General features: G+C 46.8%; 2 protein-coding genes across 8 annotated transcripts in view; both read left to right on the forward strand.

Moving 5' to 3' along the window:
* Window positions 1-1,521: 1,521 nt before the first annotated feature.
* LOC116576715 (collagen alpha-1(I) chain-like) lies at window positions 1,522-7,001 on the forward strand. The gene is made up of 4 exons (XM_032319196.1): window positions 1,522-1,597; window positions 2,639-3,269; window positions 3,619-3,715; window positions 4,912-7,001. Exons 1-4 carry the CDS (start codon window positions 1,522-1,524, stop codon window positions 4,978-4,980), a joined length of 873 nt encoding a protein of 290 aa, XP_032175087.1. The 3' UTR covers window positions 4,981-7,001.
* Window positions 7,002-8,131: 1,130 nt separating this feature from the next.
* Window positions 8,132-26,214, forward strand: part of PROX1 (prospero homeobox 1) — a 52,384-nt gene continuing 34,301 nt past the window's right edge. For 2 of the 7 annotated variants that reach the window (XM_032318174.1, XM_032318181.1), the window contains exons 1-4: window positions 8,132-8,345; window positions 8,481-8,586; window positions 16,322-18,113; window positions 25,087-25,194. In XM_032318174.1, coding sequence (XP_032174065.1) covers window positions 16,389-18,113; window positions 25,087-25,194 — 1,833 coding nt within the window. In that variant the 5' untranslated portion in view covers window positions 8,132-8,345; window positions 8,481-8,586; window positions 16,322-16,388. Of the gene's footprint in view, window positions 8,346-8,480; window positions 8,587-8,639; window positions 9,179-9,229; window positions 9,432-10,378; window positions 14,257-16,321; window positions 18,114-25,086; window positions 25,195-26,214 lie in introns of those variants that run through there. The other 5 variants (XM_032318175.1, XM_032318177.1, XM_032318179.1 and 2 more) reach the window with 5 other exon arrangements.

Raw genomic sequence — 26,214 nt, forward strand, 5'->3', positions numbered from 1 at the left:
CTCTGCCTACAGAGGAAAAAGGGAGCAGGGAACAGGGTACCCCCCACTGTACACCTGCCAGCTCCCACACCCTCAGGGGGAGGCCCCAGGGTGCCAGCGGCCTGAGTCAGCCTTGAAGCAGGGTCCCAGGGCTTCCCTGTCAAGCCAGCCAGGGGGTTCCTAAGTCTCAGCCGGCTAGTGAGGGCCTGAGGAAGCCCAGTCACTGGACCTTTCATCCTCCCTTGAGCAAAGGTCACACTTGGCCTCCAGACTTTTTCTGCTGACTCCCCTTCAGCCCTCCAGACACACTTCCATGCACCACTCAGGCCTCAGTGAGCTGCCTTGCAGGGGAACTGGTGCTCCTTGCCTCTTTCCAGTCACAGGCACCCCCCGCCCCCCCGCCGCCGCCGCCCCGCACTGGCTGCTCTCTCCCCTTAACTCTGCTCCCTTGAACCCCAGGACCTCTCCAACTTGGGTTCTGCAGTGCATACACCTACCTTCTCTCCTGATCCCCGACTACCCCCCTCCCACCCTCACTCCCCCCCCACCCCTCCAAATTCTGCCCATCACCCCACACTATACCCCCTCAGCCTCTGCCCCTTGCCCCCTCCTCCCCCCACCTCTCCACCAGGATCTCAAGTACAGGCCAAAGGACTCCTTCTACCCAGGGAGTAAGAAGTCAGTGCCACCTGCCTGCCTGCAGCTTGGCCCCAGATGTGTGTTTCTCTGTGTTTGTCTTGAGGTTCTTTGTTTTGTCCCCTAGAGTCACAGCCATTTCCCTGAGGTCCAGAGAGCACGAATCTTCCACATTTGCCCAGAGATATCCACAACCCCTAGGAAGACAGGCATCTAGGGGTGATGCTTGACCTCCCTGTCACTCAGAGAGTGCCTCCTCCCAACCCCTGGGGTCATTCACTAGGGACTGGGCCCACAGATGCCCCAAGCTGGCCATCTGTCCCTTATCCCGGCCCAGGAAACACCCTGATTACTTATCTCAAGCTTTTGGAGGGTACCAGCAAATACCTTTTTGGGGATGTATAATTAGCTACTCACAGCCTTCTCCAGTTCTAAAACTGTCACCCTTCTTGATGTTTCTCTGCTCATTCAGCCCATTCCCCTTCTCTGGCTTTCTTCTTCTCACACTACTGCAGAACCACAGCCGGGGCTGACATCTTCCTGCCTATCTTTCCTTGCCTTCTGGCAGCAATCTTTGGCTGGGCCCCCTCGTAAGGATGTTGGGGTGTGCTTGTGTTCATTGCTTTGAAAATAATTTCAGGAAGGGTTGTAGTTTACCTTACCCAGATTTGGGGGAATTGTTCATCAGACATGTAAAAACATACCATAGATGATACACATTTGTCTTTTTTTACCTAGGATTGTTGACCTTTTTTCCTTCTTGTTGTTCCCTTCTTGAATAGAACTTTTTGTCTTGTGGTTTCATTGGTCTGATGGGCAGCTTCGGTAGGAAACGTCTGCCATCTATAAAGCAGGGAAGGTGAGAGGAGCAGACTTCAGATCACTGAATGATTTCTGTCTGCCAGGATGGACAGGCCTAAGTCCAAGAGCAGAGAGCCTAGCTTCCAAACATGCACTAATTCTACTGTTTATGCCCTAAAAGGTGAGATGTGTGCACAGAAAAGGCTCAAAGTTGCAGCTAAGCATATGCTAAAATGTGCCTATGTGTACCTATCAAATGACCCTCCGGTTAGCTTCATCAAAATATTGGGGGGGGGGGTTCTGTATAAAAGGAGACTAGATCAGTAAGATCAGTGCGCATGTGCAGAGCACACACTTGTAGAGAAAATAGGTTCCCTTGGCTCCAGTCATATGCTGAACAATTTTACTCTCTATAACTCTGTAAGCTGGATATTATCCCCACTTAACAGATGAAAAGAACTGAGGCTCAGATAGATTAAGTAACACACCTAAGGTTGCAGAATCAATAACTGAGCAGTAATTGGAAACACAGCATGACCCCCCAGACGCCCAGGTCCTCCCACTGATTGCCTAGCCGGGATGGGCCCAGAAATCTTTGTTTTTTGAAAAGCTCCCTTGGTGATTCCTGATTACTTTCCACTCTGGGGAACCGCTGCTCCACATCAAACCAACCCGCTATCCCTGTCACCGGTCTTGCCTCTGAGCAGTCATCTCCGCGTTGGATAAAACATTTAAAACATATTTAAATAGCAATTTTGAAAAACTCTGCAGCATATGGATTTTCCTTTTGATCTTAAAATGATGACAAACAGACACTTAGATACTTCATAAAAGAAATATCACCAGAAAAATTAGAGAAATCTGGCTTTCAACTTTGTCTTGCTCTAATTTAAACAAAATGCAACTTTCCAGAGTTTCTCTCTCTCTTCCCCCAAATAAATCCAAACTGGGAGCTTCCTTCTCTGTGCCTGGCCTACACCTATTTATCTCTACCCGCTCCTGCATAGAGGCCCAGTAAGATGGACAGGAAGTCCCCAAATCCCCAAAACCCATCAAAAATCGAGCACCTCCTGGGAATTCACACCCTGGAGTCGAAAGACCAAAGAAAAAAGCTGGAGTAACGACCAGATATCCTTAGGTTAATTGACAAAAGAAAGGGAGTGGACAGGAGGGGAGGTTTCCATCCCTTCAAAAGCCCCCACCCCTCCTTGGGTCCCCGGAGAGGGGCCAGGTGGAGCGCGGCCCCCGGTGCGGGCGCGCCGCAGCGGGAACGGCCCGCGCAGCAACAGGCGGGCGGCGGGCGGCGGGCGGCGGGCGGGGCGGGGGTTGGGCCGCGGGGCAGCTCCGGCCCGGCTGCGTCCGACGGTCCTTGCCCCGCGCGGCGCGGGGAGCAGGTGGCTGCCCTCTGCGCCCGGCGTGCGCCCAGCGCGGGCCAGCCGAGCAGGGCTCCGGCCCCGCGGCGGCCCGGGAGGAGGCGAGGGCCGCGGGGCCCCGGCGGGGCGAGCGGGACCCCCGAGGGCCCGAGCCGGCCGGAGGGGCGTGCCCTCTGCTCGGAGCGCCCGGCCGCCGCCGCAGCATCTCGCGCTCGCGGACTCCGGGCCGAGAGGCCGCGACACCTCGCGCGGGGCCGAGGCGAGGAAGGAAGGGCCGGGAGGGAGGAGGAGACCGAGAGGAAGCCGCCGGCCGGGCAGCCCCGCTCCCGCCGGGGCCCAGGAGAGGCGACTCGCAGGCTTCCCTCCCAACCCGAAACTTTTCCAACCTACGCAGGCGTGTTCCTCACGGGTTTCGGCGGCCGGAGGCGCCGCCAGGGAGAGGCTCGGCACACACACGCGTCCCCCGACACGCGGGCGGAGGTACACAAGGCACACCGGAAGGGACCGGGCCGCGGGGGAGGCGGCGGGGGCCGCGAAGGCAGCGGGCGGCCGCACAGCCTGAAGGGACTCCCCGCGCGCGACCGGCGGCGCCTGAAACCCTGCAGAAGCTCGGGAGCGTCGCGGTGCCCGGCGGCTCCGCGTAACTTTGCCCACTGCGCCCCCGCGTGCAGAGGCGTCCCCTCGCACTCACACCCTCACCCCACCCCGCTCCCCCTCGGCTGCGGCCCCGAGCCTGCCTTTGTATTTCAGGGACTGGGAAGGACCTGCTAATCTGAGCCAAAGAAGGAGGGATGTAAATTGCGAACATTCCACTCCCTGGTCCCCCCAGATCCCGGGGGAGAGCGTCCGGGTCTCCCCGAGAGCGTCCCCTCCGCTTCCCTCTGCCCTTGGGTCTCCAGCTTCTTTACTGCTGTGGACTGAAGAAGGTAAAGCACAGCCCGATCGATGCGAATAGTTTTTCTGAAAGCACGACCTCCCCAAACCCTGGCCCCCAAAGATCCGGGCGGGGTTGGAGAAAGGCACGTTATTTCGGGGGAGGGGGGCAACAGCACCCCTCGGGAGGCGCGCGCGCGGCCTGGAGGACGCCTTGCCGGGCTCCCCGGCCGGGCGGAGTGGCTGGATTATGTAAGTAACAGCCCTCCATGTGCTCACCACCATCTGTTAATATCTTGATATTGGAAAGTTCGGTGCCTGAGGCAAAGCCAGGGTTGGCGGCACAGAGCTCCAAGCCTACTCTTTTCTACTCCCGGGCAGGGAATGTACCTCCCTTCGATTGTTTTCGCCCACTTCCCCAAAATCAAGTTAGTAATGTGCCCCTTCCCTCACTGACAACCAGCCCCACAGGTGTGTGTGTCTGTGTGTGTGTGTGTGTGTGTGTGCGCGCGCGCGCGTGTGGACGAAGGGTGCTTTTCTTGGAGGTCACTTGATTGTAATGAATCCTTTCGATGAATTTATATTTTTATGACAATTCTAGTTTCCTTTAGGCATTGTGGTGGACCCCTATTTGGAATGGAAGCTTTATTACTTAAAAAAAAAAAAAATTACTTTTTCCGCCAGCACTCCGGCCCCCTAATTCTTGTAAGGGTTATATTTCAACTTCTTTGGAGCGCTTGGCCTCTGTTTACTTTGAAAGCTGTTGGTTAAACAAACATCACTGGGGAGGCTTCAAGCAGTGGGGTTCCCAAGAGAGAAACGCGGCAGCTGCTACTTGCTACTGATCTTGTGGCATTTCTACCCCCCCCCCCCAATTCAGAACAGATCCAGGTGGGGCTTGGAGTCACACTGGGCACAGGGGATAGAAGGGGGTGGGGGATGAGAGAATGGCGGTCAGTCAGCCCTTAGACAGCCGGAAGCAGGCCGGCCTGCACCCTGGACTTGGTTTTTCTTTCTTTTTCTTCTCCTCTAAAGGGTGGTGGCGGTGGTGGAGAGTGGATGGTTTTCTGTGTATTTGTGTGTCCAGGTAGGGATCTTCAGCATCTTTCTCCCGAAATCCACGCTCACGTTGGCCTCTGTACCGGATCCAGTTGAAATTCCCAGAATTGATTTGTTTTGGATCTGATGACGGTCCTTTGTAAGGTTTTAAATTCCTTATGTGCCCTCTTCCCTCCTTCCTTCGTCTAAGGGCTTTAAGAAAGAACGGTGGAGGGGGGCCGAAATACACCGAAGAATCGTCAAAGCAACGTGTGTTTAACCCAGGACCAGATGCATTAAGTGGTAACTGCAGGAGTTTGACTAAGAACTCACTGCAGATCCCCTTCCCATAAATAAGTAAATGCAGTGTGCGTGGATGAGATTTGTTGGAAGACCGGTCAGAACTTGTGTTAACTTTAAAGTTATTGGGGTTGTGTTGCCAATGGGCGGAGGAAGGGGTTGACCCTAGGCTTGGCCCCTGGTTGCAGAGATGGAGCCAATATCTAGGCGACTTCTCGACTCCGACCTGACCGATCGCTTCGCCCCTATCAGAAAACAAACCGGGAGTCGCCGGAGATAGGGGGCTCGGGCCTCACGCCTTGCTCTTGGGCGGCCCAAGACCTGGGAGAGCGCCGCAGCTTGGGCAAGAGAGGCTGCCAGGAGCCCGGCCTGTACGTCGCCCCGACGGCAGGGGACAGGACAGGGCGCCGCGTACGTAGCTCACGGAGCTGGGCTGCGGACCGAGCTCGCTCACCCAGCGTCGCGCGCGCTCCTATTTCAACCAGCCGCTCCTGCGCCCTAATGCGGGCTGCGAACTGCCGCGGCAGAGCGCGGCGAGCCGCGAGCCTCCGCTGCGTCGGCGGAGGGGTGGGGGAGCTTCCTTGTCTTCCAGGCGGGTTACCCCGACTTCCATTCAGGCCTGCCTTCCCCCGGGAGTGGCAGAAGGGTTCCTGGGGTTCGCAGGGAACTTTTCCTGCCGCCAGTTCCGGGGCGTAGAGTGTGCAAAACGTGCATCCGAGCGCTAGGTGCAATTGACATAACTTGTGGGCTAAAGTTCAAGCCATTTCCTTCCAGATTCTGAATCTTTTCTGTCCCTGGGCTCCGTTTCTCCCCCACCCTCCTCCTCCTTCCCTGCCCTCCTTCCTTTTAAATGTCAAACTGAGCAGATGGTTTTAAGGTGTGGAGGGCATATATCTTTGACTCCTACCCGTTTATTTGTGGGCTGGCGCTAACATATGTACAAACTGGGATACTTAAAGAAAATAATAGGACGGAAAAGAAGAAAGGAAGTAGCCTTGATCCATTCACAGAACGCACATTTCCTCGCTCAATACACCCGCTTACCTCGAAAGGACCCAACCAATAGAAGCATTATTCCATCCTGTATCTAATGGGCACGTTGAGAGATTATTACTGTTCCCAGCCTAAATGGTCACATCCCGGTTACAACACTTGATACAATAGCCGATCATTCTAAGTGTGAGTGGTGTGTTTGTGTGCGTCTGTGTGGTTTCCCTAATGGTGTGGAGGGAATGTCTGGGGGTGGTGGAAGAGGAGGAATGAAGGCTGGGGATGCTCAAGCAAGTGTCTTTTCTTATCCCTGACACCTACCCTGGCCAGCTTGATTTTTTCCCCCTTCTTTTCAATGTTTGAATCCCGTGCCAAAAGTTTCCTACAGGGTATAGTCTCAGACATGTTATCATCTCTATTCTTATTCAAAGAGAAGACTTCTTCACAGTCTGATGAATTTGAGGCTGAATTTGTAAATGTCCTAGGAAAGAGGTGTTTGTGTGTGTGTGTGTGTGTGTGTGTGTGTGTTGCAGAAGATGGTGGTAGTTGTCTGCCAGTGTACTTTTAACATAGCTCATAAACACTCTGTTGTCCCAAAGTCATTCAACCTTTGATCTGCCTGAATTCGAGGAACATACAAAAAGTACTTGCCCCCATCCTACCTAAAAACTGAGTGTGTAATCGACTAGGTATGAATGTTTCTGCTTCACAGCCCTTGTAAGTCCTGGCTTTTATAGGATCTTTAGGACATAAACACGGTTGCTTTATTAAAAGCGTTTACGGTGCCCGGTGAAAGACACGTTCTGGCTGCCGCTAGAAATGCCCTTTAGCATTTGTAAGTTGCAAACCCCCTAGGAGCTCTTTAAGAGCCACATTATCTAAAGAAATCTTGCCAGTTATTTTTCATCCAAGTAATGTCAAACCAAAGTGAATTTTCTATAGCTTTATGCTGGAAGCCCGAAATTTAAGCGCTTGAAATTTCTTACCTAATAAACTTCAAAGTTTGTTACCCAGGCGTCAAAACTGTGTACTCCTATATGAAACCTCTCTCTTTGGTCATTCTGGGGTGAGTGAGTTAGTGCGGGGTAATTGCGAGGTAATGTTTGCAAGATCTCCCCCCCCTCAAAAAAAAAAAAAGGCTGCTGTTTCTACAACCCAAATAACCAAGGGCAAATACTCATATTCCTAATAATTTTGACGGGAGATTAACTGGAAGTCAGCCAATACTGGTCGGCTACCAGATGCAGCGGAGCCCAAGGGAAACCTCTGGCACCCATGATTTTAATCCCAAACCTACCTGTATTTTATTGTCCACCTCGCCTTTAAAAGGAAGCAAGGGTGACATGTATTCTTGATACTATCTATGATCATTTAAAAGGTCGAACGATTTGAGCTACCCCGCTCCCTCCTCCTAGACCACCCCACCCCTAAAGCCCCACTTTTTCTCCAGTACACTTTTCCGTGCCTTCCTCCACCCAAGTCCGCTCCACGCTCGGCCACTCGGGGAACTGGATCAGCCGTATCTGGGGAAGGAAGGGGGGTGGGGGGGGGGAAGGACCTGCGTCCTGGACGAGCTAGTGTGAGCCGAGCGCCGCTCGCGCCGTCGCCCGCTTTGCACAGTGCCCGCAGATGGCTCGCTCCGGCCCCGGCGCGGCGATCCCGTCGCCCCGAAGCGGTGGCAGGGCGGGGGCGGGGGTGGGGGCCGGGGATGGAGGCGGGGGGAGGGGGAGCGCGGGGCCCCTCTCCCCTCCTCTCTTCCCAGCCCCTCACCCCCACCCCTTTTATATATTTTTTTTTCCTCCCAAGTTCTCTTGCCTCGCTATCCCCCCTTGAATCCGAAGGCGCCTCGCGATTGGGTGCTGGGGCCGGGTACGTCAGTCAGACTGTGACGTGCAGTCTTCCTGTTTCCTTCAGCTGTGTCTTAAAGTAAATCTTGTTGTGGAGCGGAGCCCTCAGCTGAGGGAGCGCTCTGAAATCATACACCATTGCAGCCGGGGAAGCGCCGCGGCGCAAAAGAGCTCTCGCCGGGCCGCCCGCTCCCGCCCCGCGCGGCCCCTCTCCGCCGCGGCTGTCGCCTCCGCGGCTCTCTCTCCGCTCCTCGCTGCTCTCCTGCCTCCTCTTCTTCCCTCTCTTCCCCTCTGCTCTCCTCTCCTGCCCCCTCCCACCCTTCCCTCCGGCCCCGCTCCGTCGCCCCGCTCGCCCCGCTCGCCCCGCTCGCCCCGCTCGCGCACACTCACCGGCCCGGGTCCAATTATCACATTCATCCCCCGCGAGACACCGCCGCGTGTGTGCGCGCGCGTGTGCTCCTCTCCCTGCCGGCGAAACCGCGCTCGGTCCCCCTGCCCTCTGCACCGCGTAAGTATCCGCTCCCCCTCGCCAGTCCCCTCCCCTTTTCCAGAATCACTTGTCCTGGCTTGTTCTTGAATGGGAAGAAAAGAAAAGAGGCTCCCATTACTCATACCCGTGTAAACATTTTTTTTTTTTTTCCAGGAGAAAATGGTGTTATTTGAATGAAGCGTCATAAAATAGGCTCTAAACAGTTTCTAAGCAGGAGCCTCCGTGGAACTCAGCGCTCCGCTCCTCCCAGTTCCTAAGAGTAAGTGATCCGCTTGGCTTTTATTTCTTTCTCTTTCCTGCTGGTGGCTGGGGTGGTGGTGGCGATGGGGGGGGGGGTGGCTGATACGGCTGGACTTGTCGCTGATCTTGTCACCTTTTGTGTACTGTTTCTGGGCTGTGAGGAGGCGTCTGCTTCCTTTCCTTCTTTCTCCTGCCCTGCCTCCTCGGGAGAGAGGACCGCGAGGGGGACCGGGTCGCTTTTTGTTCGCCTGGATCCCCGCTTTCCGCCAAGCCTCATCCTCCCCGTCTCCCCCGGCTAAAACTCCGGTGCTGGTCCCCTCGTCCTTTCTCTTTGTCTTGTTTATTATAGCTGCCTTTCTTCCAGGCTCTTCCAATTTGCTTGTCATTTGCATACCTTTCACTTCTCCTTTTTAACCCCTGCGGAGGGCTGGGGAGTAGGGAGGAGGGGAGAGGGAGGAGGAGGAGGGCGCTCTGTGACTTTGCTCGCCAAACGCTGTCGTAGCCGAAATGTTGAAATCGGGGTTGGAGCGGCGGAGAGATGGTCCCGGGAAACCCGCGCGGCGCCCCTCTCCCGAGCTCCGAGGAGCCAGGGCTAGGTCAAGTTGAGTTGGGTAAGGCGGCGCAGGAGCCTCGGGAGGTGGGGTGGTGCAGGGGATGGGGGGGGGGGCGAGCGCCGCGGGGGGCCCGAGCGGTCGCGGTGCGGGTGGGGGTAGGGGATGTTCTCCCGCTGCGGATGCGCGACGCGAGGACTCTCTCCGCGCTCGCTGGCAGTCTGCGCTGGCGGGCTGCTCGGATCTGGTCTTGTCTGGGTGGTACCTGCGGTTCTGCCCCAGTTCCGAGGACTCGGGAGGGAGGAGAACAGAGGTGAGGGGGACTGTGACTGGGAAGAAGGGTGAGGAGGGCGGGAAGAGCCGCTATCTTGGCCGAACAGACTAGAAGGAGGAGGAGGGGGGTGGGGGGGGCGTTGGCAGGGAGACATCACCAAAGTCCAGTTTAGCAAGTTGTCGGTTCTTCTGGCGGGCTAGCCGCTTACTCCTGCTGAAGCTGAATGTTGGTGAGAAGTGTGGCTTGGAGTTCGGGTGGGGGGCGTGGAATGGCTGAAGGGAGTCGCTTTCCAGCGAGACTCACCCTTCCTTCTCCCGCCACTTCTCAGCTCTTTTCGGAAGTTGAGAGCCCTCCAGGCTGGCAGAGAAGGAGGAGGAGGAGGGGTTGGGCGACCGTCTTAAATAGCCCAAGGAGGCAGGTTGGAGTGTGAAACTGCTGTTCTTGGCAATCCAGAACCCTACTCCGCCTGGGGGAAGGCTGGGAACTCACCTGCTTGTTTTTATTTTTCCAAGAAGGTCTGTGTTGTCTCCTTGAGCTTATAAAAACAGTGCAAGCACAGGGTGGCCTTCTCTCAAAGTCAAGGCTGTAAGTGTCTTGTTCTCTCTCCCTCTTCCCCTCTGCCCCCCCTTCCCCCAACCCCTCCGTCCCACCCTCCTTCCCTCCCACCTATAACCTCCCTTACAAAAAAATAATTTCCTTTCCTAAACTAGGTAGGCAGAGGTCTATTAGTAGAGTGCTGTGCATGGGCAGGGCCTGACAGGTGTGTTGTGTCAAGAAAGACAGGTGCAAATTTCCTCTGTGTCTGTGTGTGTCTGTGCAGTTCCAGACCACAATGTGTGCTCCAGGCTTCCCGAGGTTTATGAATTTATGGGCGCCCCGGTTAATAGGATTGTCCTTGCTAATGGGAACCAGGCTGTTGTTAACGTTTTGAGCCCTGCCGTGGGAGTTCTTTGCTTGGGGGGGTGGGGGGGGCGAGTTGGTTTGTGTTTGTTTATTTTTCTTAAGGATGTTGGCAGACTGCGGCTGAGGCTGTGTCTCAGACTTCTGTCTGCCAGGCAGCGGAAAGCACCCCCACCTCAGGCAGCAGGTGGACGGAGATTGACTTTCCTTTTGCTCCCCTCTCTGCTTTATGCCTATCTCCCAGGTCTGCGGTGCCGAAGCGGGGTGGGGGAGAGCTGTCTTTTGTGTGCTTGTGTGTTTTAAGCAGCCCCGGGTGGTGTGTGTAACTGCCAGGATACCAAAAGTCATTTGAAAGTGTTACTGTTGTTAAAGCTTATCTTTTTAGCGTGCTTTCTCCCTGCCCAGAAAGAATAGGTACGTGGACAAAGTCTTTCAAGTCCGATGTTAAATACTCTCATAAAGTAGAATGAGCCTGTCATTGTACCAGACATGTGCCAGATGTCCTAGTTATTACTTGGATGGAGAAGGAAAATCTCAAGTACGTGAGAGGTAACTGTTTGTTTCTGTTGGATGCAAGATGCAAGCAGTCGGCTCTCTGAAGAGTTTCTTGCAAGAACTTCTGAGTATTTTCAGAATGGAATGGGCTGTGTGTGGTGAGCAGGGAAGAGGGGAGCATTCAGGTTAACCTGTGCATATGCTACAACGTGGACTTGTTTATATAATGGTAAAATAGGGGAAGGTAAGGCCCGAGGCTTGATGTTGCAGGAAGATACTGAGAATTCAATGTAAGCACTATGGCTGGATGATTCAAACTTAACTTTTAAAGTTTTTCTTGAAGCAGGCTCCTTCTTGTGTGCCATAGAAATAGATTACAGGGCGAATGGTTTTCTCGGTTGGTTTTGCTGTTTGGGTGGTGATCATTGTTTCACGAAAATGCGATAGCCTGTGTATTTGCTCTTTAGCCTTAACACATTCAAGTCCCTCCCCCGATACTTTTCCTTGGATTCTTTGGAAGTTCTTTCATGTCATCTATGGATATGTCCATTCGCTCTATTTTTAATGGGGATTATCTGCGCTGGGTACTTACTGATATTTTTTATGTGTCCATTATGCAGAATTCTGTTTAGTTTAATCACCACCTTGTGGGAAAAAAAAAGTCATGCATACGTAACATGCATCTTTGTTCTCACTTTATTCATTTCCTAGCATGGTTCCTCTGTAAGGAGCCCTTGCAATCTTAAAACATAAGCTAGCTGCCAGGGTTGCTCTTTATTTGTTCAAAGTGCAAATAGGCCTTTTTCATGAATTTCTTGTATCAGTTAAGGGATTGTCTTATATTTTCTAATATAAGGAATTTTTAGGTTTAGGATTAACAAAGAAATTATAAAATGTTAGTGGTTTTATGATATGAAGATGGATTGTGTGTGACATGTTATTATAATTGGATTCTAATTAAGTACCTGTATAAACTGGAAAGGACATATACGTGAGGAATTTCTCAAACCTAACCGCCTAGTGTACTCTAATGCTTCAAAGAACATTTAGAGTGTTTCAGTGTTCCACGAAAAGAAAAAAAGCGTAAGTGTTTTGCCTTGAGATCATTTATTTAGTAATTTGGTGAATTACTGCTTTTTAAGTAAGTACAAGTGAATATTTTTGGCATGTCTCAGAAAATACTCTGTGCTCATTGTGCAGGTGGAAAATGTGTGGAATTTCTGATAGGATGGAGGTATTTTCAGTGAAATGGCTGTGATTTGAGGACTCTCTTATGATCGGAAAATTTGAAGCCTGATATAAGATTTGACAATACAATCTTAGTTAATTGAAGTATTAACTTGTATCAAGTGGGTTCTTCAGGCTAAACATAAAACGCTTTCTTAACCCTTACAATAAGCAGAAACATCTCCGAAGGGCAAGTTGCTAATTAGCAGAAATGAACTCTTGAATACAGTGAGGAGGGCAGCTTAGTGATTTGGTGGTGTTGGAGGAGAGTCCCTCCATCTAACCATCTGATCTTTTCTTCCCCCCTTGAATGACTGAATTTTAGGTGGATTTATAATGTTCTTTGTTAGTGATATTCCACTTGAAATTTCATAACCAGGTTGGCCCAAGTAAGTTAGAGGCCCATTCAAAGCCGGTTTTCTATAGGAAATAAAGCGTAGGCTTGAGAAATTTCTTCAAATAATTTCATCAACAAAGACAGATAATCTAAGGGATCCAAACAGGAAACCATGCCAACCTTACACTCCCCCTGTCTCATAAAAGATTTGTCTGAACTGTTTGGATAATTACCATAATGAACACTTCTTTGTCCAGAATCTGGACTCCAGATAGATACAGTAAAAGTTGAGCTCCCCTCCCCCAAATAACTTCTTTATTAAAGTAGAGCACTTAACCACTTTCTCCTTCACACACTGCAGTGTTCCTTTGAAATTCTTCACTGAAAATTCTTTTCTAACACAAAGCCACCAGGTTCCTTAGGAGTCCCCATGTTAGATCGTCTGACATTCTTCAGATGATTCAGATCTTAATGAATCTTTTGGAGTAGTTACAATCTGACTTGATTATACCCGGATGTGTGTTCTTATCTTTTTCTGGGAGGAATCTGCTCTGTCAAGATACTCATTGTATAAGAATTAGTAAAGCATTTGTATACCAAATGTATGGCAAAATATTTAAAAATAGAACTATTCTGTCTAGGTTTTCATCCCAATCACAGAGGAGTTTATAGGAATACAATATGTGTAATCCAAACGACGATCTGTTTGGGTTCAAATTCTATACCAGTAATTTTTTCTGCAGACTTGCTGATATAGGTGTTCACAAGTTCTGATCAAAAGGTTTCATATTGCCTGGTTAAACTCAAAATTAATGTTAAGATTAAAATATAATAAGAGTCGATAATAATTGTAGTTGAAACCTTGTGGCTTAGTACAGATGTTGAGAAATAAGGGAATTTCTAAGCATCTTAATGGACAGGATGGTATCAGTGGTAAAGTCAGTGCATAGCAGTCTCTAAATTCCGAATTAGGAAATCCATGGAAGCGCCTTTAAGAGTGTTTTTGAGTGATTTAATTTCTATTAGCGTCACATAACAATGCATTTTCTCGAGTGGTGTATGTGTTCACATAGAGATCTTGTTTATGAATCAAGATGCTAATGAAGTATTACGTCAAGCAGTTATAATGGCTTCATCTCTGTTGCCTCCATGGGTTATGGTCCCCATGTGTACTACTACGATACCTTTAGTTCTAAGTTTTAGTTTTAGGTCTTAGCTCTATGGAGAGATGTAGTGACTTGTGCCTATTAATAGAATGCCTTGTCTTAGTGTGGAATATACAATTTTTCCTGTTTGTGTTGTCTTGTTGGTTACATCTCAGCTGAACATTTTATAAGACCTAAAAGTGTTTAAATTCTCTTAGCCTAAAACAGATAACAGATCGTTACCTAATCTAAAAATGATGACTGGTTAAAAGAGGATTGCAAGAATCAGTTTAGTTTGGTGAATTTGAAGGAAGTAACAGGATGTTCTCTTCTTGAAAGACCCAACAAGGATGTTTAATTCACACTTAACCATCCACCAAAGATGAGAGTATCGTGTCTTTGCACCTTAGGAAGAGCACAGCCCTCTTCTTGGCTTGGGTATGAGGCAGGGATGCAGCTGTTGATACCTAGGCTGGCTGAGAGGAAGTGCAGTGGACACAGAGGTAAATGGCAGTTGGGAAAGGAAGGATGCCTGGGCATGACCTTGTGCTCATCCCTTACACCAGCCTGTCATTTCTGAGCCTCAGTTGCAGAAATGCTCTTCCCCTGGGTAGGAGGATGGGTAGGAGAAAAATCTAGATTAAGATGAATAGAGGAAGAAAAAGACTGCAGAAAGTTTGTTCAAGGTTTTGATTGGAGACTTGTGTGTTTTTCAGGTGATATTAAAGAGAAAAGGATTTGCCCACAAAAAGAAAAAAAGGTAAAATTTTTAAATAATGGCAATGAACTCTATGTTTGGAGAGCTGATAGACACACAAAAAAGTCCTCCTTGCAAAGACCTACCCCCCCACGTGCAAGTCTTCCTGGGCTTTGAAATAATTTATCCCTTTTCTTGTTTGTCTTGGTCTTTTTCTTTTTCTCATCTGATCATTACACCCGATTTATCAGATCTAATATGTCAGTGAAATATTTGGTCATTGCATTTTTGTATTCCTGAATGCAGTTTTATTACTGATGTGTGAGGGTTCCAAATCATTCTGAAACCGATTTTGAAACCTGCATTGAAGTTCTTAAGATCTATTTCCATTCCGACTTCAGGAAATTTTATCCTGGGGCATACAAAAAGTATTTCATTTTTAAGCGTATAAAAAATATGGAGAAACATCCTATCACATGCATGATACTCTAAAACAGTCTTTAAAAAAAAAAAAAATGCTGTATCTTCATATAGAGACCAGGAATAAGGAATGCAGGATGAAATCTTTGTTGCTTAAAAAAAAAGAAAAAAAAAGAATTAAAAACCCACACACTGTCATCTAAGCATTGAGCATTTTCTTGATTTTTACAGGTTATTTCATGCTGAAATTATGCCTATTTGCATGGATAGTCATTCTTTAAAACTAGCCACAGATGCAGTCCTAGGGAGCACGTAGATGTTTTTACAGGTGAACCGAAAGAGATGGGAGCTGTTCCAAACACTCTGCACGCTGCCTTTGGCAATAGACCCTGTTATTGTGAAGATGTGCTCTGTTAAGCAAACGTGAAGTTTAATATTAGATAAACCCTGTGTGAAAAAAATATTTTCATTTTCTTCATAAAATGTTAATTGTAAGCAAAAAGATACAACATCTTATATTTACACAAAATTTGGGGCTAGCCTCACTAGGTAGTAAGTCACAAAATATGTCAAGTGCCTTTTATGAAATGCAAGGAGGATATTCTCTTTTTTTATGGGTCCTCAAGAAACAATGGAAGTTCATATGCAGAAAAGGTACTGCTCTTTCCTCCTGTATTTTGATTGATGCCAGTTTTCCCTTTATTTATCTTTTTTTTTCTTTAATTTGCATAAGAAACATGATTCGTAAATGGTGTATGTTAAAGTTTCCTTAGGCATTTGGAGTATTATTTTGGCAGATTGGAACAGAAGAAGACTGATACCAGAGATGTTATTTACCCTTGCCTAAGTCAGCTTACTGGTCCACATATCGATTTCTAAAATGTGGCAATTCCTTCTCTTGCAGCAAGTCCAACTTTGTAATAATTTAAGTCATCAAAAGGACATCACAGAAATGTATAAATATTCTCACACTTGTGTTAAAATATAGCAATAGATACCATTTTCGAATGTAATTTTACTAATAAAAATGCATATCTATGCTAAATAAGCAGACTTGTAAAATGAGTATTTGTGCATTTATTTCAATGTTAAATTGACCATTTATATTGGAAAGATGCTGATGGGGGTGTTCTCTTTCCCTTTTCGTATATGACAAAAATATTTTAAAATTCAGCAATAAAGGGGGTGTGTTAACTATTTGCATTTATTTTCAAGTCCTTTTCCTTTAATAGCATTAAAACCACAATAATTTTAATTCAGAAATGGAATTTTTCACCCAGATTTCACACGGCCTCAAAATTGAACCTTATTTCTTAAGTATAGACCACTTTCATCTTCTTCTGTAATATGAATCTCAATGCCCAAAATTTAATCAATTGGTTGTCAGAGGCTGTGTTCTTATAATCTACTGTTTCTTCTGAAGATAAACAGTATCATTTTAGGCATTTGTGAAAGAGAATCATATTACTGGTGCTTAAGCAGTTTTTGCTTTTTTTTTTTTTTTTTAATCTTAATCCATCTTAAACCAGTGGAGCAGAAATATTTAAAAATGTTTCATTTCAAGCAGAGTGCATAATAAATTGCAATAATTGTAATGTGCCATAAATCCCAGAGCCTATGCATTTTGCATTTGATTCAGGATTGAGGTCAGGAAATTTGGAGAAATTTAAAGAAAATGATTCATCAGTCCTTTTGTTCTGTTGGCCAGGGTCCCGGGATTCTTGAGCTGTGCCCAGCTGACGAGCTTTTGAAGATGGCACAGTAGCTGTCCAGTGATGCCTGACCATGACAGCACAGCCCTCTTAAGCCGGCAGACCAAGAGGAGAAGAGTTGACATTGGAGTGAAAAGGACGGTAGGGACAGCATCTGCATTTTTTGCTAAGGCAAGAGCGACGTTTTTTAGTGCCATGAATCCCCAAGGTTCTGAGCAGGATGTTGAATATTCCGTGGTTCAGCATGCAGATGGGGAAAAGTCAAACGTACTCCGCAAGCTGCTGAAGAGGGCGAACTCGTATGAAGATGCCATGATGCCTTTTCCAGGAGCAACCATAATTTCCCAGCTGTTGAAAAATAACATGAACAAAAATGGTGGCACGGAGCCCAGTTTCCAAGCCAGCGGTCTCTCTAGTACAGGCTCCGAAGTACATCAGGAGGATATATGCAGCAACTCTTCAAGAGACAGCCCCCCAGAGTGTCTTTCCCCGTTCGGCAGGCCTACCATGAGCCAGTTCGACATGGATCGCTTATGTGATGAGCACCTGAGAGCAAAGCGGGCCCGGGTTGAGAACATCATTCGGGGGATGAGCCATTCCCCCAGCGTGGCATTAAGGGGCAATGAAAATGAAAGAGAGATGGCCCCGCAGTCTGTGAGTCCCCGAGAAAGTTACAGAGAAAACAAACGCAAGCAGAAGCTGCCCCAGCAGCAGCAACAGAGTTTCCAGCAGCTGGTTTCAGCCCGAAAAGAACAGAAGCGAGAGGAGCGCCGACAGCTGAAGCAGCAGCTGGAGGACATGCAGAAACAGCTGCGCCAGCTGCAGGAGAAGTTCTACCAAATCTATGACAGCACCGACTCTGAAAATGATGAAGATGGGAACCTGTCTGAAGACAGCATGCGCTCGGAGATCCTGGACGCCAGGGCCCAGGACTCCGTGGGGCGGTCAGACACCGAGATGTGCGAGCTGGACCCGGGACAGTTCATCGACCGAGCCCGCGCCCTGATCAGGGAGCAGGAGCTGGCGGAGAACAAGCCGAAACGTGAAGGCAACAACAAAGAGAGAGATCATGGGCCAAACTCCTTACAACCAGAAGGCAAACATTTGGCCGAGACCTTGAAGCAGGAACTGAACACTGCCATGTCGCAAGTTGTGGACACTGTGGTCAAAGTCTTTGCAGCCAAACCCTCCCGCCAGGTTCCTCAGGTCTTCCCGCCTCTCCAGATCCCCCAGGCCAGGTTCGCCGTCAACGGGGAGAACCACAATTTCCACACCGCCAACCAGCGCCTGCAGTGTTTCGGCGACGTCATCATTCCGAACCCTCTGGACACCTTTGGCAACGTGCAGATGCCCAGTTCCACAGACCAGACGGAAGCACTGCCCCTGGTGGTCCGCAAAAACTCCTCCGATCAGGCCACCACCGGCCCCCCGGCCGGCGGCCACCACCAGCCCCTGCACCAGTCGCCTCTCTCCGCCACCGCTGGCTTCACCACGTCCACCTTCCGCCACCCCTTCCCCCTTCCCCTGATGGCCTACCCATTTCAGAGTCCATTAGGTGCTCCCTCCGGCTCCTTCTCGGGAAAAGACAGAGCCTCTCCCGAATCCTTAGACTTAACTAGGGAGACCACGAGTCTGAGGACCAAGATGTCATCCCATCACCTGAGCCACCATCCTTGTTCACCAGCACACCCGCCCAGCACCGCAGAAGGGCTCTCCCTGTCGCTCATCAAGTCCGAGTGTGGCGATCTTCAAGACATGTCCGAAATCTCACCGTATTCGGGAAGTGCAATATCCTTTTCTTTTCCACCCCCGTGAGGAAAACGAAACAAAACAAAACCAAAAGGCTTCCCCAAAGGTCGGGTGTCCACAATATATAGAATAACGTAGATTAGTATCTTCTTAGGAACGCAATCTTTCCTATTATTCAGAGTAATAGGCTTTTATCGGCACACGTGCTGCACTCCTGATGGCACAAAAGCTTCGCAGGAAACCTACATCTTTGCAACTTTCACAAGTTGTTAATTGCCTCAGAGAGCTGGTATTTAATATGTGCTTTTCAGCAGTGCTTTTTCTGCTTTCTTCCTGCATTCTCTTCTTTTCTTTTTCTTTTTCTTTTTTTTTTTTTAATTTCTTTTAGGAGTAGAGTCAGAGATGGACCAAAAAAATATCATTATAATATTGAATTCTATCAGTTTTTTTTTTTAAAGGTGTTAAGCTTTATCATGGAGTCAAGAGAAAAGTCAGTTTTGAGATCCTAAGATTCCATAAGAAGAATTCTCCCTTTAAACCATCTGCAAGGCTCCTGGGCCATGTAAAGAAGACCTGATTTAATCTTATGAAGAGCACTTTACTGGTGGGAGGCTCCCATGAGAGAAAAATGGACACAGGGGTGGGGGAGGGGGGAGTCAGAGTCTCTCTTTAATCTTTAAGTAACGTCATTTGTCGTTGTTGGTGTTTCTTTAAGGAAATATACAGGTACTGATTTATTCAGACGGCATTGGTCGGTCTCTCTCTCTCTCTCTCTCGTTCACCCAAGGTCTGTTCTTTGGGTCTGGTGCAGCTGCCTCTATGCATGATTAACCTCTGTTCAGCCATACACAGAAATCTTTTGTCCTAACATACACAAAGCAAATTATTTTGGAAAGCAAGAGAGCACAATTAAATATAAAACTCAGCTGTATTCGACTTAAAAATGGCTCTTTTTTATGACTTTTTTATATTTTGAACCTGACTTTTTAGGTAGAGGTGCCAGTTATATTTTTTTTATTAGACCTGTCCTGAACTCCAGCTATTTTTAATGGACATTTTTTTTTCCTCTGTAATTTGGTCCTTTCAGTAAAATTTAAAAACTCTTGTGGTTGTTGGTGTTTGGGGGTAGTCGAATAGTAGCATTTGGGGGCAGGTAGAGGCATGTTTCTTTTATAATCTATTGCCAGATGGACATAAAATTTAGCAATTAAGTTGGCTGTTGCTAAATTGAGGATTTTGAGCAATTGTCCTGATGACTAGAGATTGACATTTTAGCATCTAAGCCCACTCCAGACGCTGCCACGTAAGTGCAAAGTCCCAGCTATGGTGGAAATACATTTTTCTGTGTAGGGAAGGCCGTTCTTCTAACCAGCTCTTAGGACAGTAGCGAAGATGTCTGCTAAGATGAGCCGTGAGTATGAGACCCACTTGGGGCACTGAAACATGGTCTCTTTCCACTGTGAGGAAGAAGAGAATAATGTCACGAGAGGAAGGAAGATGAAGATGTTGAGGACTTAGATATAGAAACAGAAATTGAGTCTTGGCTTGGTTGCTAATTTAACTTCTACCTTCCGAAGACCTAAAATGTAATCTACCAGCCATGAATCAAAGCTGTGCCAAGCACCATGCCTTGCACATTATAAACAGGCAATAAACATCGGTCAAAGTGATTGCCATATAGTGTCGGCGATGAGAAAGGCCAGGCAAGAAGATGCAGGGCCTGGAATGGTTTTCCTTGGGTGGAAGAGGATCTTCTGAGATACACACAAGGCTGAGGTCCAGGGCTAGACCCTATCTTACTTCATTTTGAAGGCTGTAGTCATGATGGTGGGTTGTTTCTCTCCCTTCTCTCTCTCTCTCTCATACACACACACAAACACATACACACACACTCAGAGGAAAGGGACATACTCATTTTGAGGAATATTTAAAGCCAGGTCTCACAGTCCCATAAGTGCACACTAAACTCTAACCAGTTTATGGTTTTGTTTTGTTTTTTTTATTAGACTCTTTATCATAACCAGATCTTTATGCCTGTGCCTATTTTTTTTTTTTTTTAATGTAAGTTGGGTCTTCTAGGAAAAAATCTTTTAGATTGCTTTAAGTGTTGGCTACATTCATTGTCTCATGCTCTCTAAATCCCCTGAAGAATTTAGAGGATTTGAATAGAAAGAAGTTCCTTTTATTTCTATACATATCAAAGGCTTTAAGGAGAATATAGTTGCTTCTTCAGCTGAATAACGTCCCTCTCCTACCAATATAAGAGGCTGTTGAACAGGGATGGCTTGGAAACACCTGTGTTCGTATGAAATGTTGCTTACACCCGGAGCTGTTTCTTTCATGGAGCTAAATAATTTTGGCCCCTTGTCTCAGTTAATGATTACGTGTCCCACTTTTGGCCTTCTAGCCTCTGTTTCTTTCCCCTCCATCATGCCGTACTTTTAACCATTCACCCCACTGATACATTCTTTCTTGGGAAGAAGATAGGCAAGCAACCCTTTCTGTAATCCCCATGATTCTGAAGCCAATGAGGGTCTGAGTGTTTCTGGGAGACTGGGTCCACTGGTCTCCTGTCTCCATCCTTGTATGGCAATGAGTTCTTCCCTTGACTTACCCAATGGCGTGTAGGCAAAATTCTCAAGCTTTTAGTTGAAAGAATTCTTTTGGGAATCCTGGAGTGTGGTGTGTACTTCATTTTTAGGTATATAAGGCCACCTTAGAACCATCGAGTTATTCCTAGAAAAAAAATTCAATAGACATGAGTAGAAATAAGGATGAAATGATACCTCTATGGTTGTCCTTACTATGTTTTTCTTTGTGGTCATGGCTTTTCCAATAGTAATAAATAATATAATTCTTAAGGAGTGATTCTTTCCCACTTCAAAGGGCATCGTGTGCTTCTTTGAACAAAGTAGCCAAGATAAGAACTATTAAGAACACCAGCTTATCAGATAAATCCATTCTAAGTTCAGCACATGAAGCATATGTAATCTATATAAACACACTACCTCGTTATCCTTTTCTAATCCAAAGGAAGTAGTGAATGTGTGCCTGTTGAACTCCATGTCAGTGCACCTGCTCCAGGAGCGCACAGCTCAGAGATACGTGTGTGTGTTCCTTCAGTATCTTTGCAAATGAATCTATTTAATCAAATACTAAGTTTTATTCAAATTCCAAAAGAAAGAGACAGCCAATTGTGTTTCTTCATGATGTTCCTTGTCATTCATCCTCTTTGCATCTCAAGAAAAACAGCCTTGTTTGGGCCTCAGACATTTGCATGCCCCCAAGTCTAAGCCGGAGAGTAGTCTTAGGAGCCTTTAAGATGCACCAGTGGAGAACATGAGCCCCTTTCCTGTGACAGCCAGCATCCCCCCGACTTGACTTTGGGGGAGAATATTTAAAGCATTTCAAGTTTAGGAAAGGAAAATTGTTTGGTAATTTGAAACTAAAATCTAACTGGAAAACATGAATTAAAAATGAATTTCTGATATGTGAAATAGTCCATAGACATTTTTAGAAGTCTTGTGGAGCCACAGTGATTCTATTAGCTTCATGAGCTACAGGGAAAACGTTTACACAAAAGACTGAGAGACTCTGGGTTCTTACCCCACCAAAAAAATTATTCAGTAAATATTTTTTTTTAATTTCCATAAGTGACACATCTTATGAGTTCAACTTCTTAATGGAGTAACAGCGTGTTCTATCACTTTGATTAAATGAGACCGTCTAGATCCTCTCTCCCCATTTGAGGGAGAAATCCTCTTGGAAACAGCAAATCAGAGCATCAGGAGAGTGCTAAAAAAATTCTTTGGGTTTCAGAGCATTTTAGAAAATGTAAGTAAGTAGCCCCAATCCAATTCGGTTGGAAGTACAGCTGGTAAAATCTCTAGCCACAATTCGGAGTTCAGCTGAGAGGGGGAAACATCCCCTTCCTCTAGCACTCACAATGCTTTCTTGCATTTGCCTTTTTGCGGCCCTGCTCCTCCCCTGCCACCACTGTGTAGGTAAGGTTATATTGAGCTTGGTAAACAGACAGCACTCAGATTCCCAGGTTGTTTGAGGCCCCCCCGCCCCCCCTGCAGGTTCAGCTGCAGTACCCACTTCTCTGATCTTTTCTATTCCTGAGCAGATGTCTTTCATTAATTTATGGATTTATCATCCTTTTTTTTTTCCTTTTTTCTTTCTTTCTTTTTCTTTTTCTTTTTCTTTTTTTTTTTTTTTTTTTTACACCTGGCAGCTGTCTCAAGTTTCAGTAGTTATTGTCTATTTTGCATTACACATAGAATTGAATGTCATCTGTCTTCACAAAGCTATGGCTAAGAGAATTGAGGCAAAGCCACACGAGCTGCTGGGACAGATCTTGTGTGCGTTCCATCCCCCTCACCCCATCCCCCCCTTACCTCCTTAATATTTATTTGTGCTCATTTTCTTTCCTGGCCTTGAATGGAGCTTAGCTCGTGTTCAGTACAGCTGTATGTTTACTGAATCTATTCCATCATGAGTCATTGTGCGTGTGTAAGTATCCTGGAAACAGCTAGTGCTTTCTTGGAAGAACAGTTGCTTTTCAGCACAAGCACTTAAAAGGGAAATTAACCAATTGGTCAGTTCAGATTTATTTTGAGGAGGAAAAAAAAGGATTATCTAACTGTTGGCTTTTAAATGTTTCATTAGCTATTTTTAATAGTTTATTAGAAACATATATTATGGGAATTTTATCTTAATTACACGACGAGCGAGAGATAAAGATTTATTCTCTGTTCCATTTCAACTGATCAATTCTAAGTATTACCAACAGGAAACACTTTAAAGCAAAACGAACTTGAGACACTGGAATCAGAATCATTTTTTTCATGAACTAAAAAGCCTCTAAATCCTGATCAAAATAAGACGGATAGTGGTTTGTTTTGTTTTGTTGTTGTTTTTTAAATAAAAAGAGCTAAAACATCGAAGCATGATTTAAGCCTATTGAAAGCGTCAGGAAGTTCTCTGGTAGTTCTATCTCAGAGAATCACAGCAAAACAGGGTGTTTTGCAGTAGACCACTTTTTTTTTTTAACCATTCAGTACTTTTCCCCTGCTAATAATTCAGTGTGCAAGGTTGTTTTTTCATCTGTCCATCTGAAGAAAAGACTAGAACCCAGATCTGAGAGTGTCTGCTGAAGTTTGGAGTTGCCTAAAAACTCTTATCACAAGGCAAGGCGAGACAGCTTGCCACTATTATTTCACTTACCCGTTTGGACAGATGGTCCTGAAGTGTGCTGGGCTCCTTTAGTCTTCTCTACCGTTCTAATGGAGGTTACTGGAGGGCCTTTCAGCTCTTTCCTTGGCACAAGAAGTATGTCAGTCATAAATTATCGTCTTTGTGATCATTACGGATCTGAAACAAAAACACAAGTTCAGTGAAGCTGCTTTGGCTCACAGACAGAAAATCGAAATTTCTTCCTTCAGTCCGTATTGTCCCTGGGGAGGGCGGCGGGGGGGTAGCGCAAGACTGAACTTTTCTGTTTACAAACCAAGATGATCTTTTAAAGGTTGCATGACGTTAAATGGAATGCGAGTGGATCCAACCTCCAGCAGAATATTTGATTCAATACCCTGCTAGAAGTGGTCTAGAGCTTATCAGTGTGAATTTGATTATGCGTCTCTACCAACTTCCTGCTTTCTCTCTCTTCCTAAGACTGGTCACGCTGTTCTTGATGGAGGTCATTTAGAAACCTTGACTTTTCCTAAATATGAGGTTTTTCTTTGTTTTGTTTTGTTTTGTTTTACCTTTTTTCACCAGGTGTGGCATTTTTGTTGCCTAGTAAGATGTGTGTGTGCGCGCACACGTGTGTGCGCGCACACACTTAAGTGCAGATTTTCTTTTCTTTTCTTCCTTATTTTTCCCAGACTCTGTTTTAAGAGAAAATCCTTAGAGAAGCTTCTAGGAAGGACCCTTAATTGACCTTGTGGGGGACCACATTGATTTTCTCCACGTGCATCTTCATTTCTGATAAATTATAAAGCCATTAATTTGCTGAGGAAATGGCAGGGCCAGGCTGCGGCACAGATGTGACCAGAGCCATCCCAGCTCTGAGTCTGCTGAGGACTGCCAAGAATCTGGGGGAGAATCAGGAAGCCTGGATTGTTATGGTTAGCCTCACATTCTCTTGGGAACTGTTTTAGTTGCTGCTGTTTACAGATCTAAAAGGTAATGATGTTTCCAGATAAATAGGCCTTCTTATTTTGGGTAAGTGGCCATTTATTGATCTGCTAACCCACATTTATTGATTTGCTAGCCCCCGCCACTGTGCCACTCTCAAAGGAGTTAACTATAAATCCAGGAGAAGCAAATTGTATTTGGTCTTGGATCGTTGCTTTAACAAAAGCGACACCCCCTCCCGGCGCCCTCTGTGCCAAAACTACCCCTCCCAAGTTGCGGCTATTTAAAAGGAAACAATTAAAAGGATATAATAATAAGATAGGAAGAAAGTGAGTCAAAATGCTCCATTAGATTAGCACTAAAAGGTAAAATACGCAGCTTGCCTGACAGTGTTCAAAATAATGCATTTTATATTTTCGTGCACATTAGGATAATAACTTGATGTAAACTGCAGAGTGGGGAGAGAAGGACAAACAGAACTGTAATTGCAGAGAAGAAAAAAACTCTCAGGCTAAGAGTTGTACGATCCGTGTTGGGTGCATTTGTCTCCTTAGCAACAAGTGAATGTATAGGGAGCATAAGGACCTCGGACGGGGGAAGGTGTTGCCATCCTCACCACGGAGCCGTCAAGATCTCTGCAACCCCGTTGTCCACCCTCACCATTACACCTGGCCGTTTCTTACCAGCGGGGGTCCTTTAGAGCAAGGGGCAGCAGCGTAGTGATGGATTCCATGGCCCGCGCCATTGACCTTCCAGAATTCCACCCTCCCCCCAACCCTCAGCTGCTTGATGGGCCTCCAGGTTCTTTGGGGGAGTGGGTGGTGAGTGCTTGTGTTTAAAGACATTATTTCCTTAACGAAATGCCTCCTACATGCAGGAAGGATTGTCACCCAATCACTTGAAAAAAGCAAAGCTCATGTTCTTTTATACCCGTTATCCCAGCTCAAATATGCTGAAGACCTACTTCTCCGATGTAAAGGTAAGGATGTTTTTCATCGGTCGTTTATCAGTCTCTGTGCATGTGGTCGTGATTCAAACTCTTGGAAGTTAGCGGAGATGAGTGTGAAAATCAATCCAAGAATACACCTGTGTTTAATTGATGCAATGCACTTGTCTTTTTGTCAAAAGCCGTGCCAGGCAAAGATACCCCATAAGACCAGGAGGCTGGTACCAAGTCATATGGGTTTCCAGTGTGATGTGGGAACTTAGCCTCTTGCTTTGTATGTCTTAGTCACTTCTTGGGAGAAATTTCAGCCAGCCCTGAATGGGTGTGCTTCCCAGAATTTTTTTTTTCCCCTCCCTTCAGCAACAGTAAACTGTTTTCTGTTTTTGTTTCTGTTGGTTTCCCCATATTTGCGCTTAGGAAAGCAAACTCTAACACCTCTTTTTCCCCCCTGTCGAAAGGAGCGTACATTGAAATTCTCTATGCAGTAGCTGCTTAAAAACAAAAGTGATGATTGTCTCTTATTTACAACTTAATTTGTTGTTGATGTAGAGTACACTGAGCATAAGGAGAATGAATAAAGTGACAGATTCAGGACACATTATTCAAATGAGGATATGAAAGCTGTCGGCCTACAGCTGCAGCCTCCCTCATTCTACAGAATATGGGGACCTCCTGGTTCTGTGTGTGTGTGGATGTGTGTGTGCGCGTCTGTGTCTGTGTGTGGGTTTTAAGTAATTGTTTGCAACAACTTGATGTTGTGTTAATCATCTGCAACTTTTTAAAACATAGATTGGGTTTTGATGATGATAATCACATGCATGGTATCATTATCCGAGGAACTCGATAAACATTACATTAGCTGAGATTAGTTTATTAGGGTTGGGTGCCTTCCCCCCCCCCACCCCCCGCTGCCCACCCCCATGTGTACAAGTTCTTATTCCTGCCACTGAGAACTCAGGAGCTGCCAAAGCAGGCTTTTACCATGGCACCACTCCCTCCAAGCAGAGGGTTTCAAGCCCCGTGGCCCCATGGCCGCGCTGCACCCCCCTTTTG

This window comes from Mustela erminea, chromosome 17 (assembly GCF_009829155.1).
Source record: "Mustela erminea isolate mMusErm1 chromosome 17, mMusErm1.Pri, whole genome shotgun sequence".
In the NCBI taxonomy this organism is placed as follows: Eukaryota; Metazoa; Chordata; class Mammalia; order Carnivora; family Mustelidae; genus Mustela; species Mustela erminea.

What these genes read in the sequence shown, in the direction of transcription:
- LOC116576715 (XM_032319196.1), top strand. Translation starts at nt 1,522, where the DNA reads ATGGACAGGCCTAAGTCCAAGAGCAGAGAGCCTAGCTTCCAAACATGC. An exon ending in CCCCCGACACGCGGGCGGAG is followed by an intron (nt 3,270 to 3,618) that starts GTACACAAGGCA and finishes TGGTCCCCCCAG; the next exon opens with ATCCCGGGGGAGAGCGTCCG. An exon ending in ACTGCTGTGGACTGAAGAAG is followed by an intron (nt 3,716 to 4,911) that starts GTAAAGCACAGC and finishes CCTTCGTCTAAG; the next exon opens with GGCTTTAAGAAAGAACGGTG.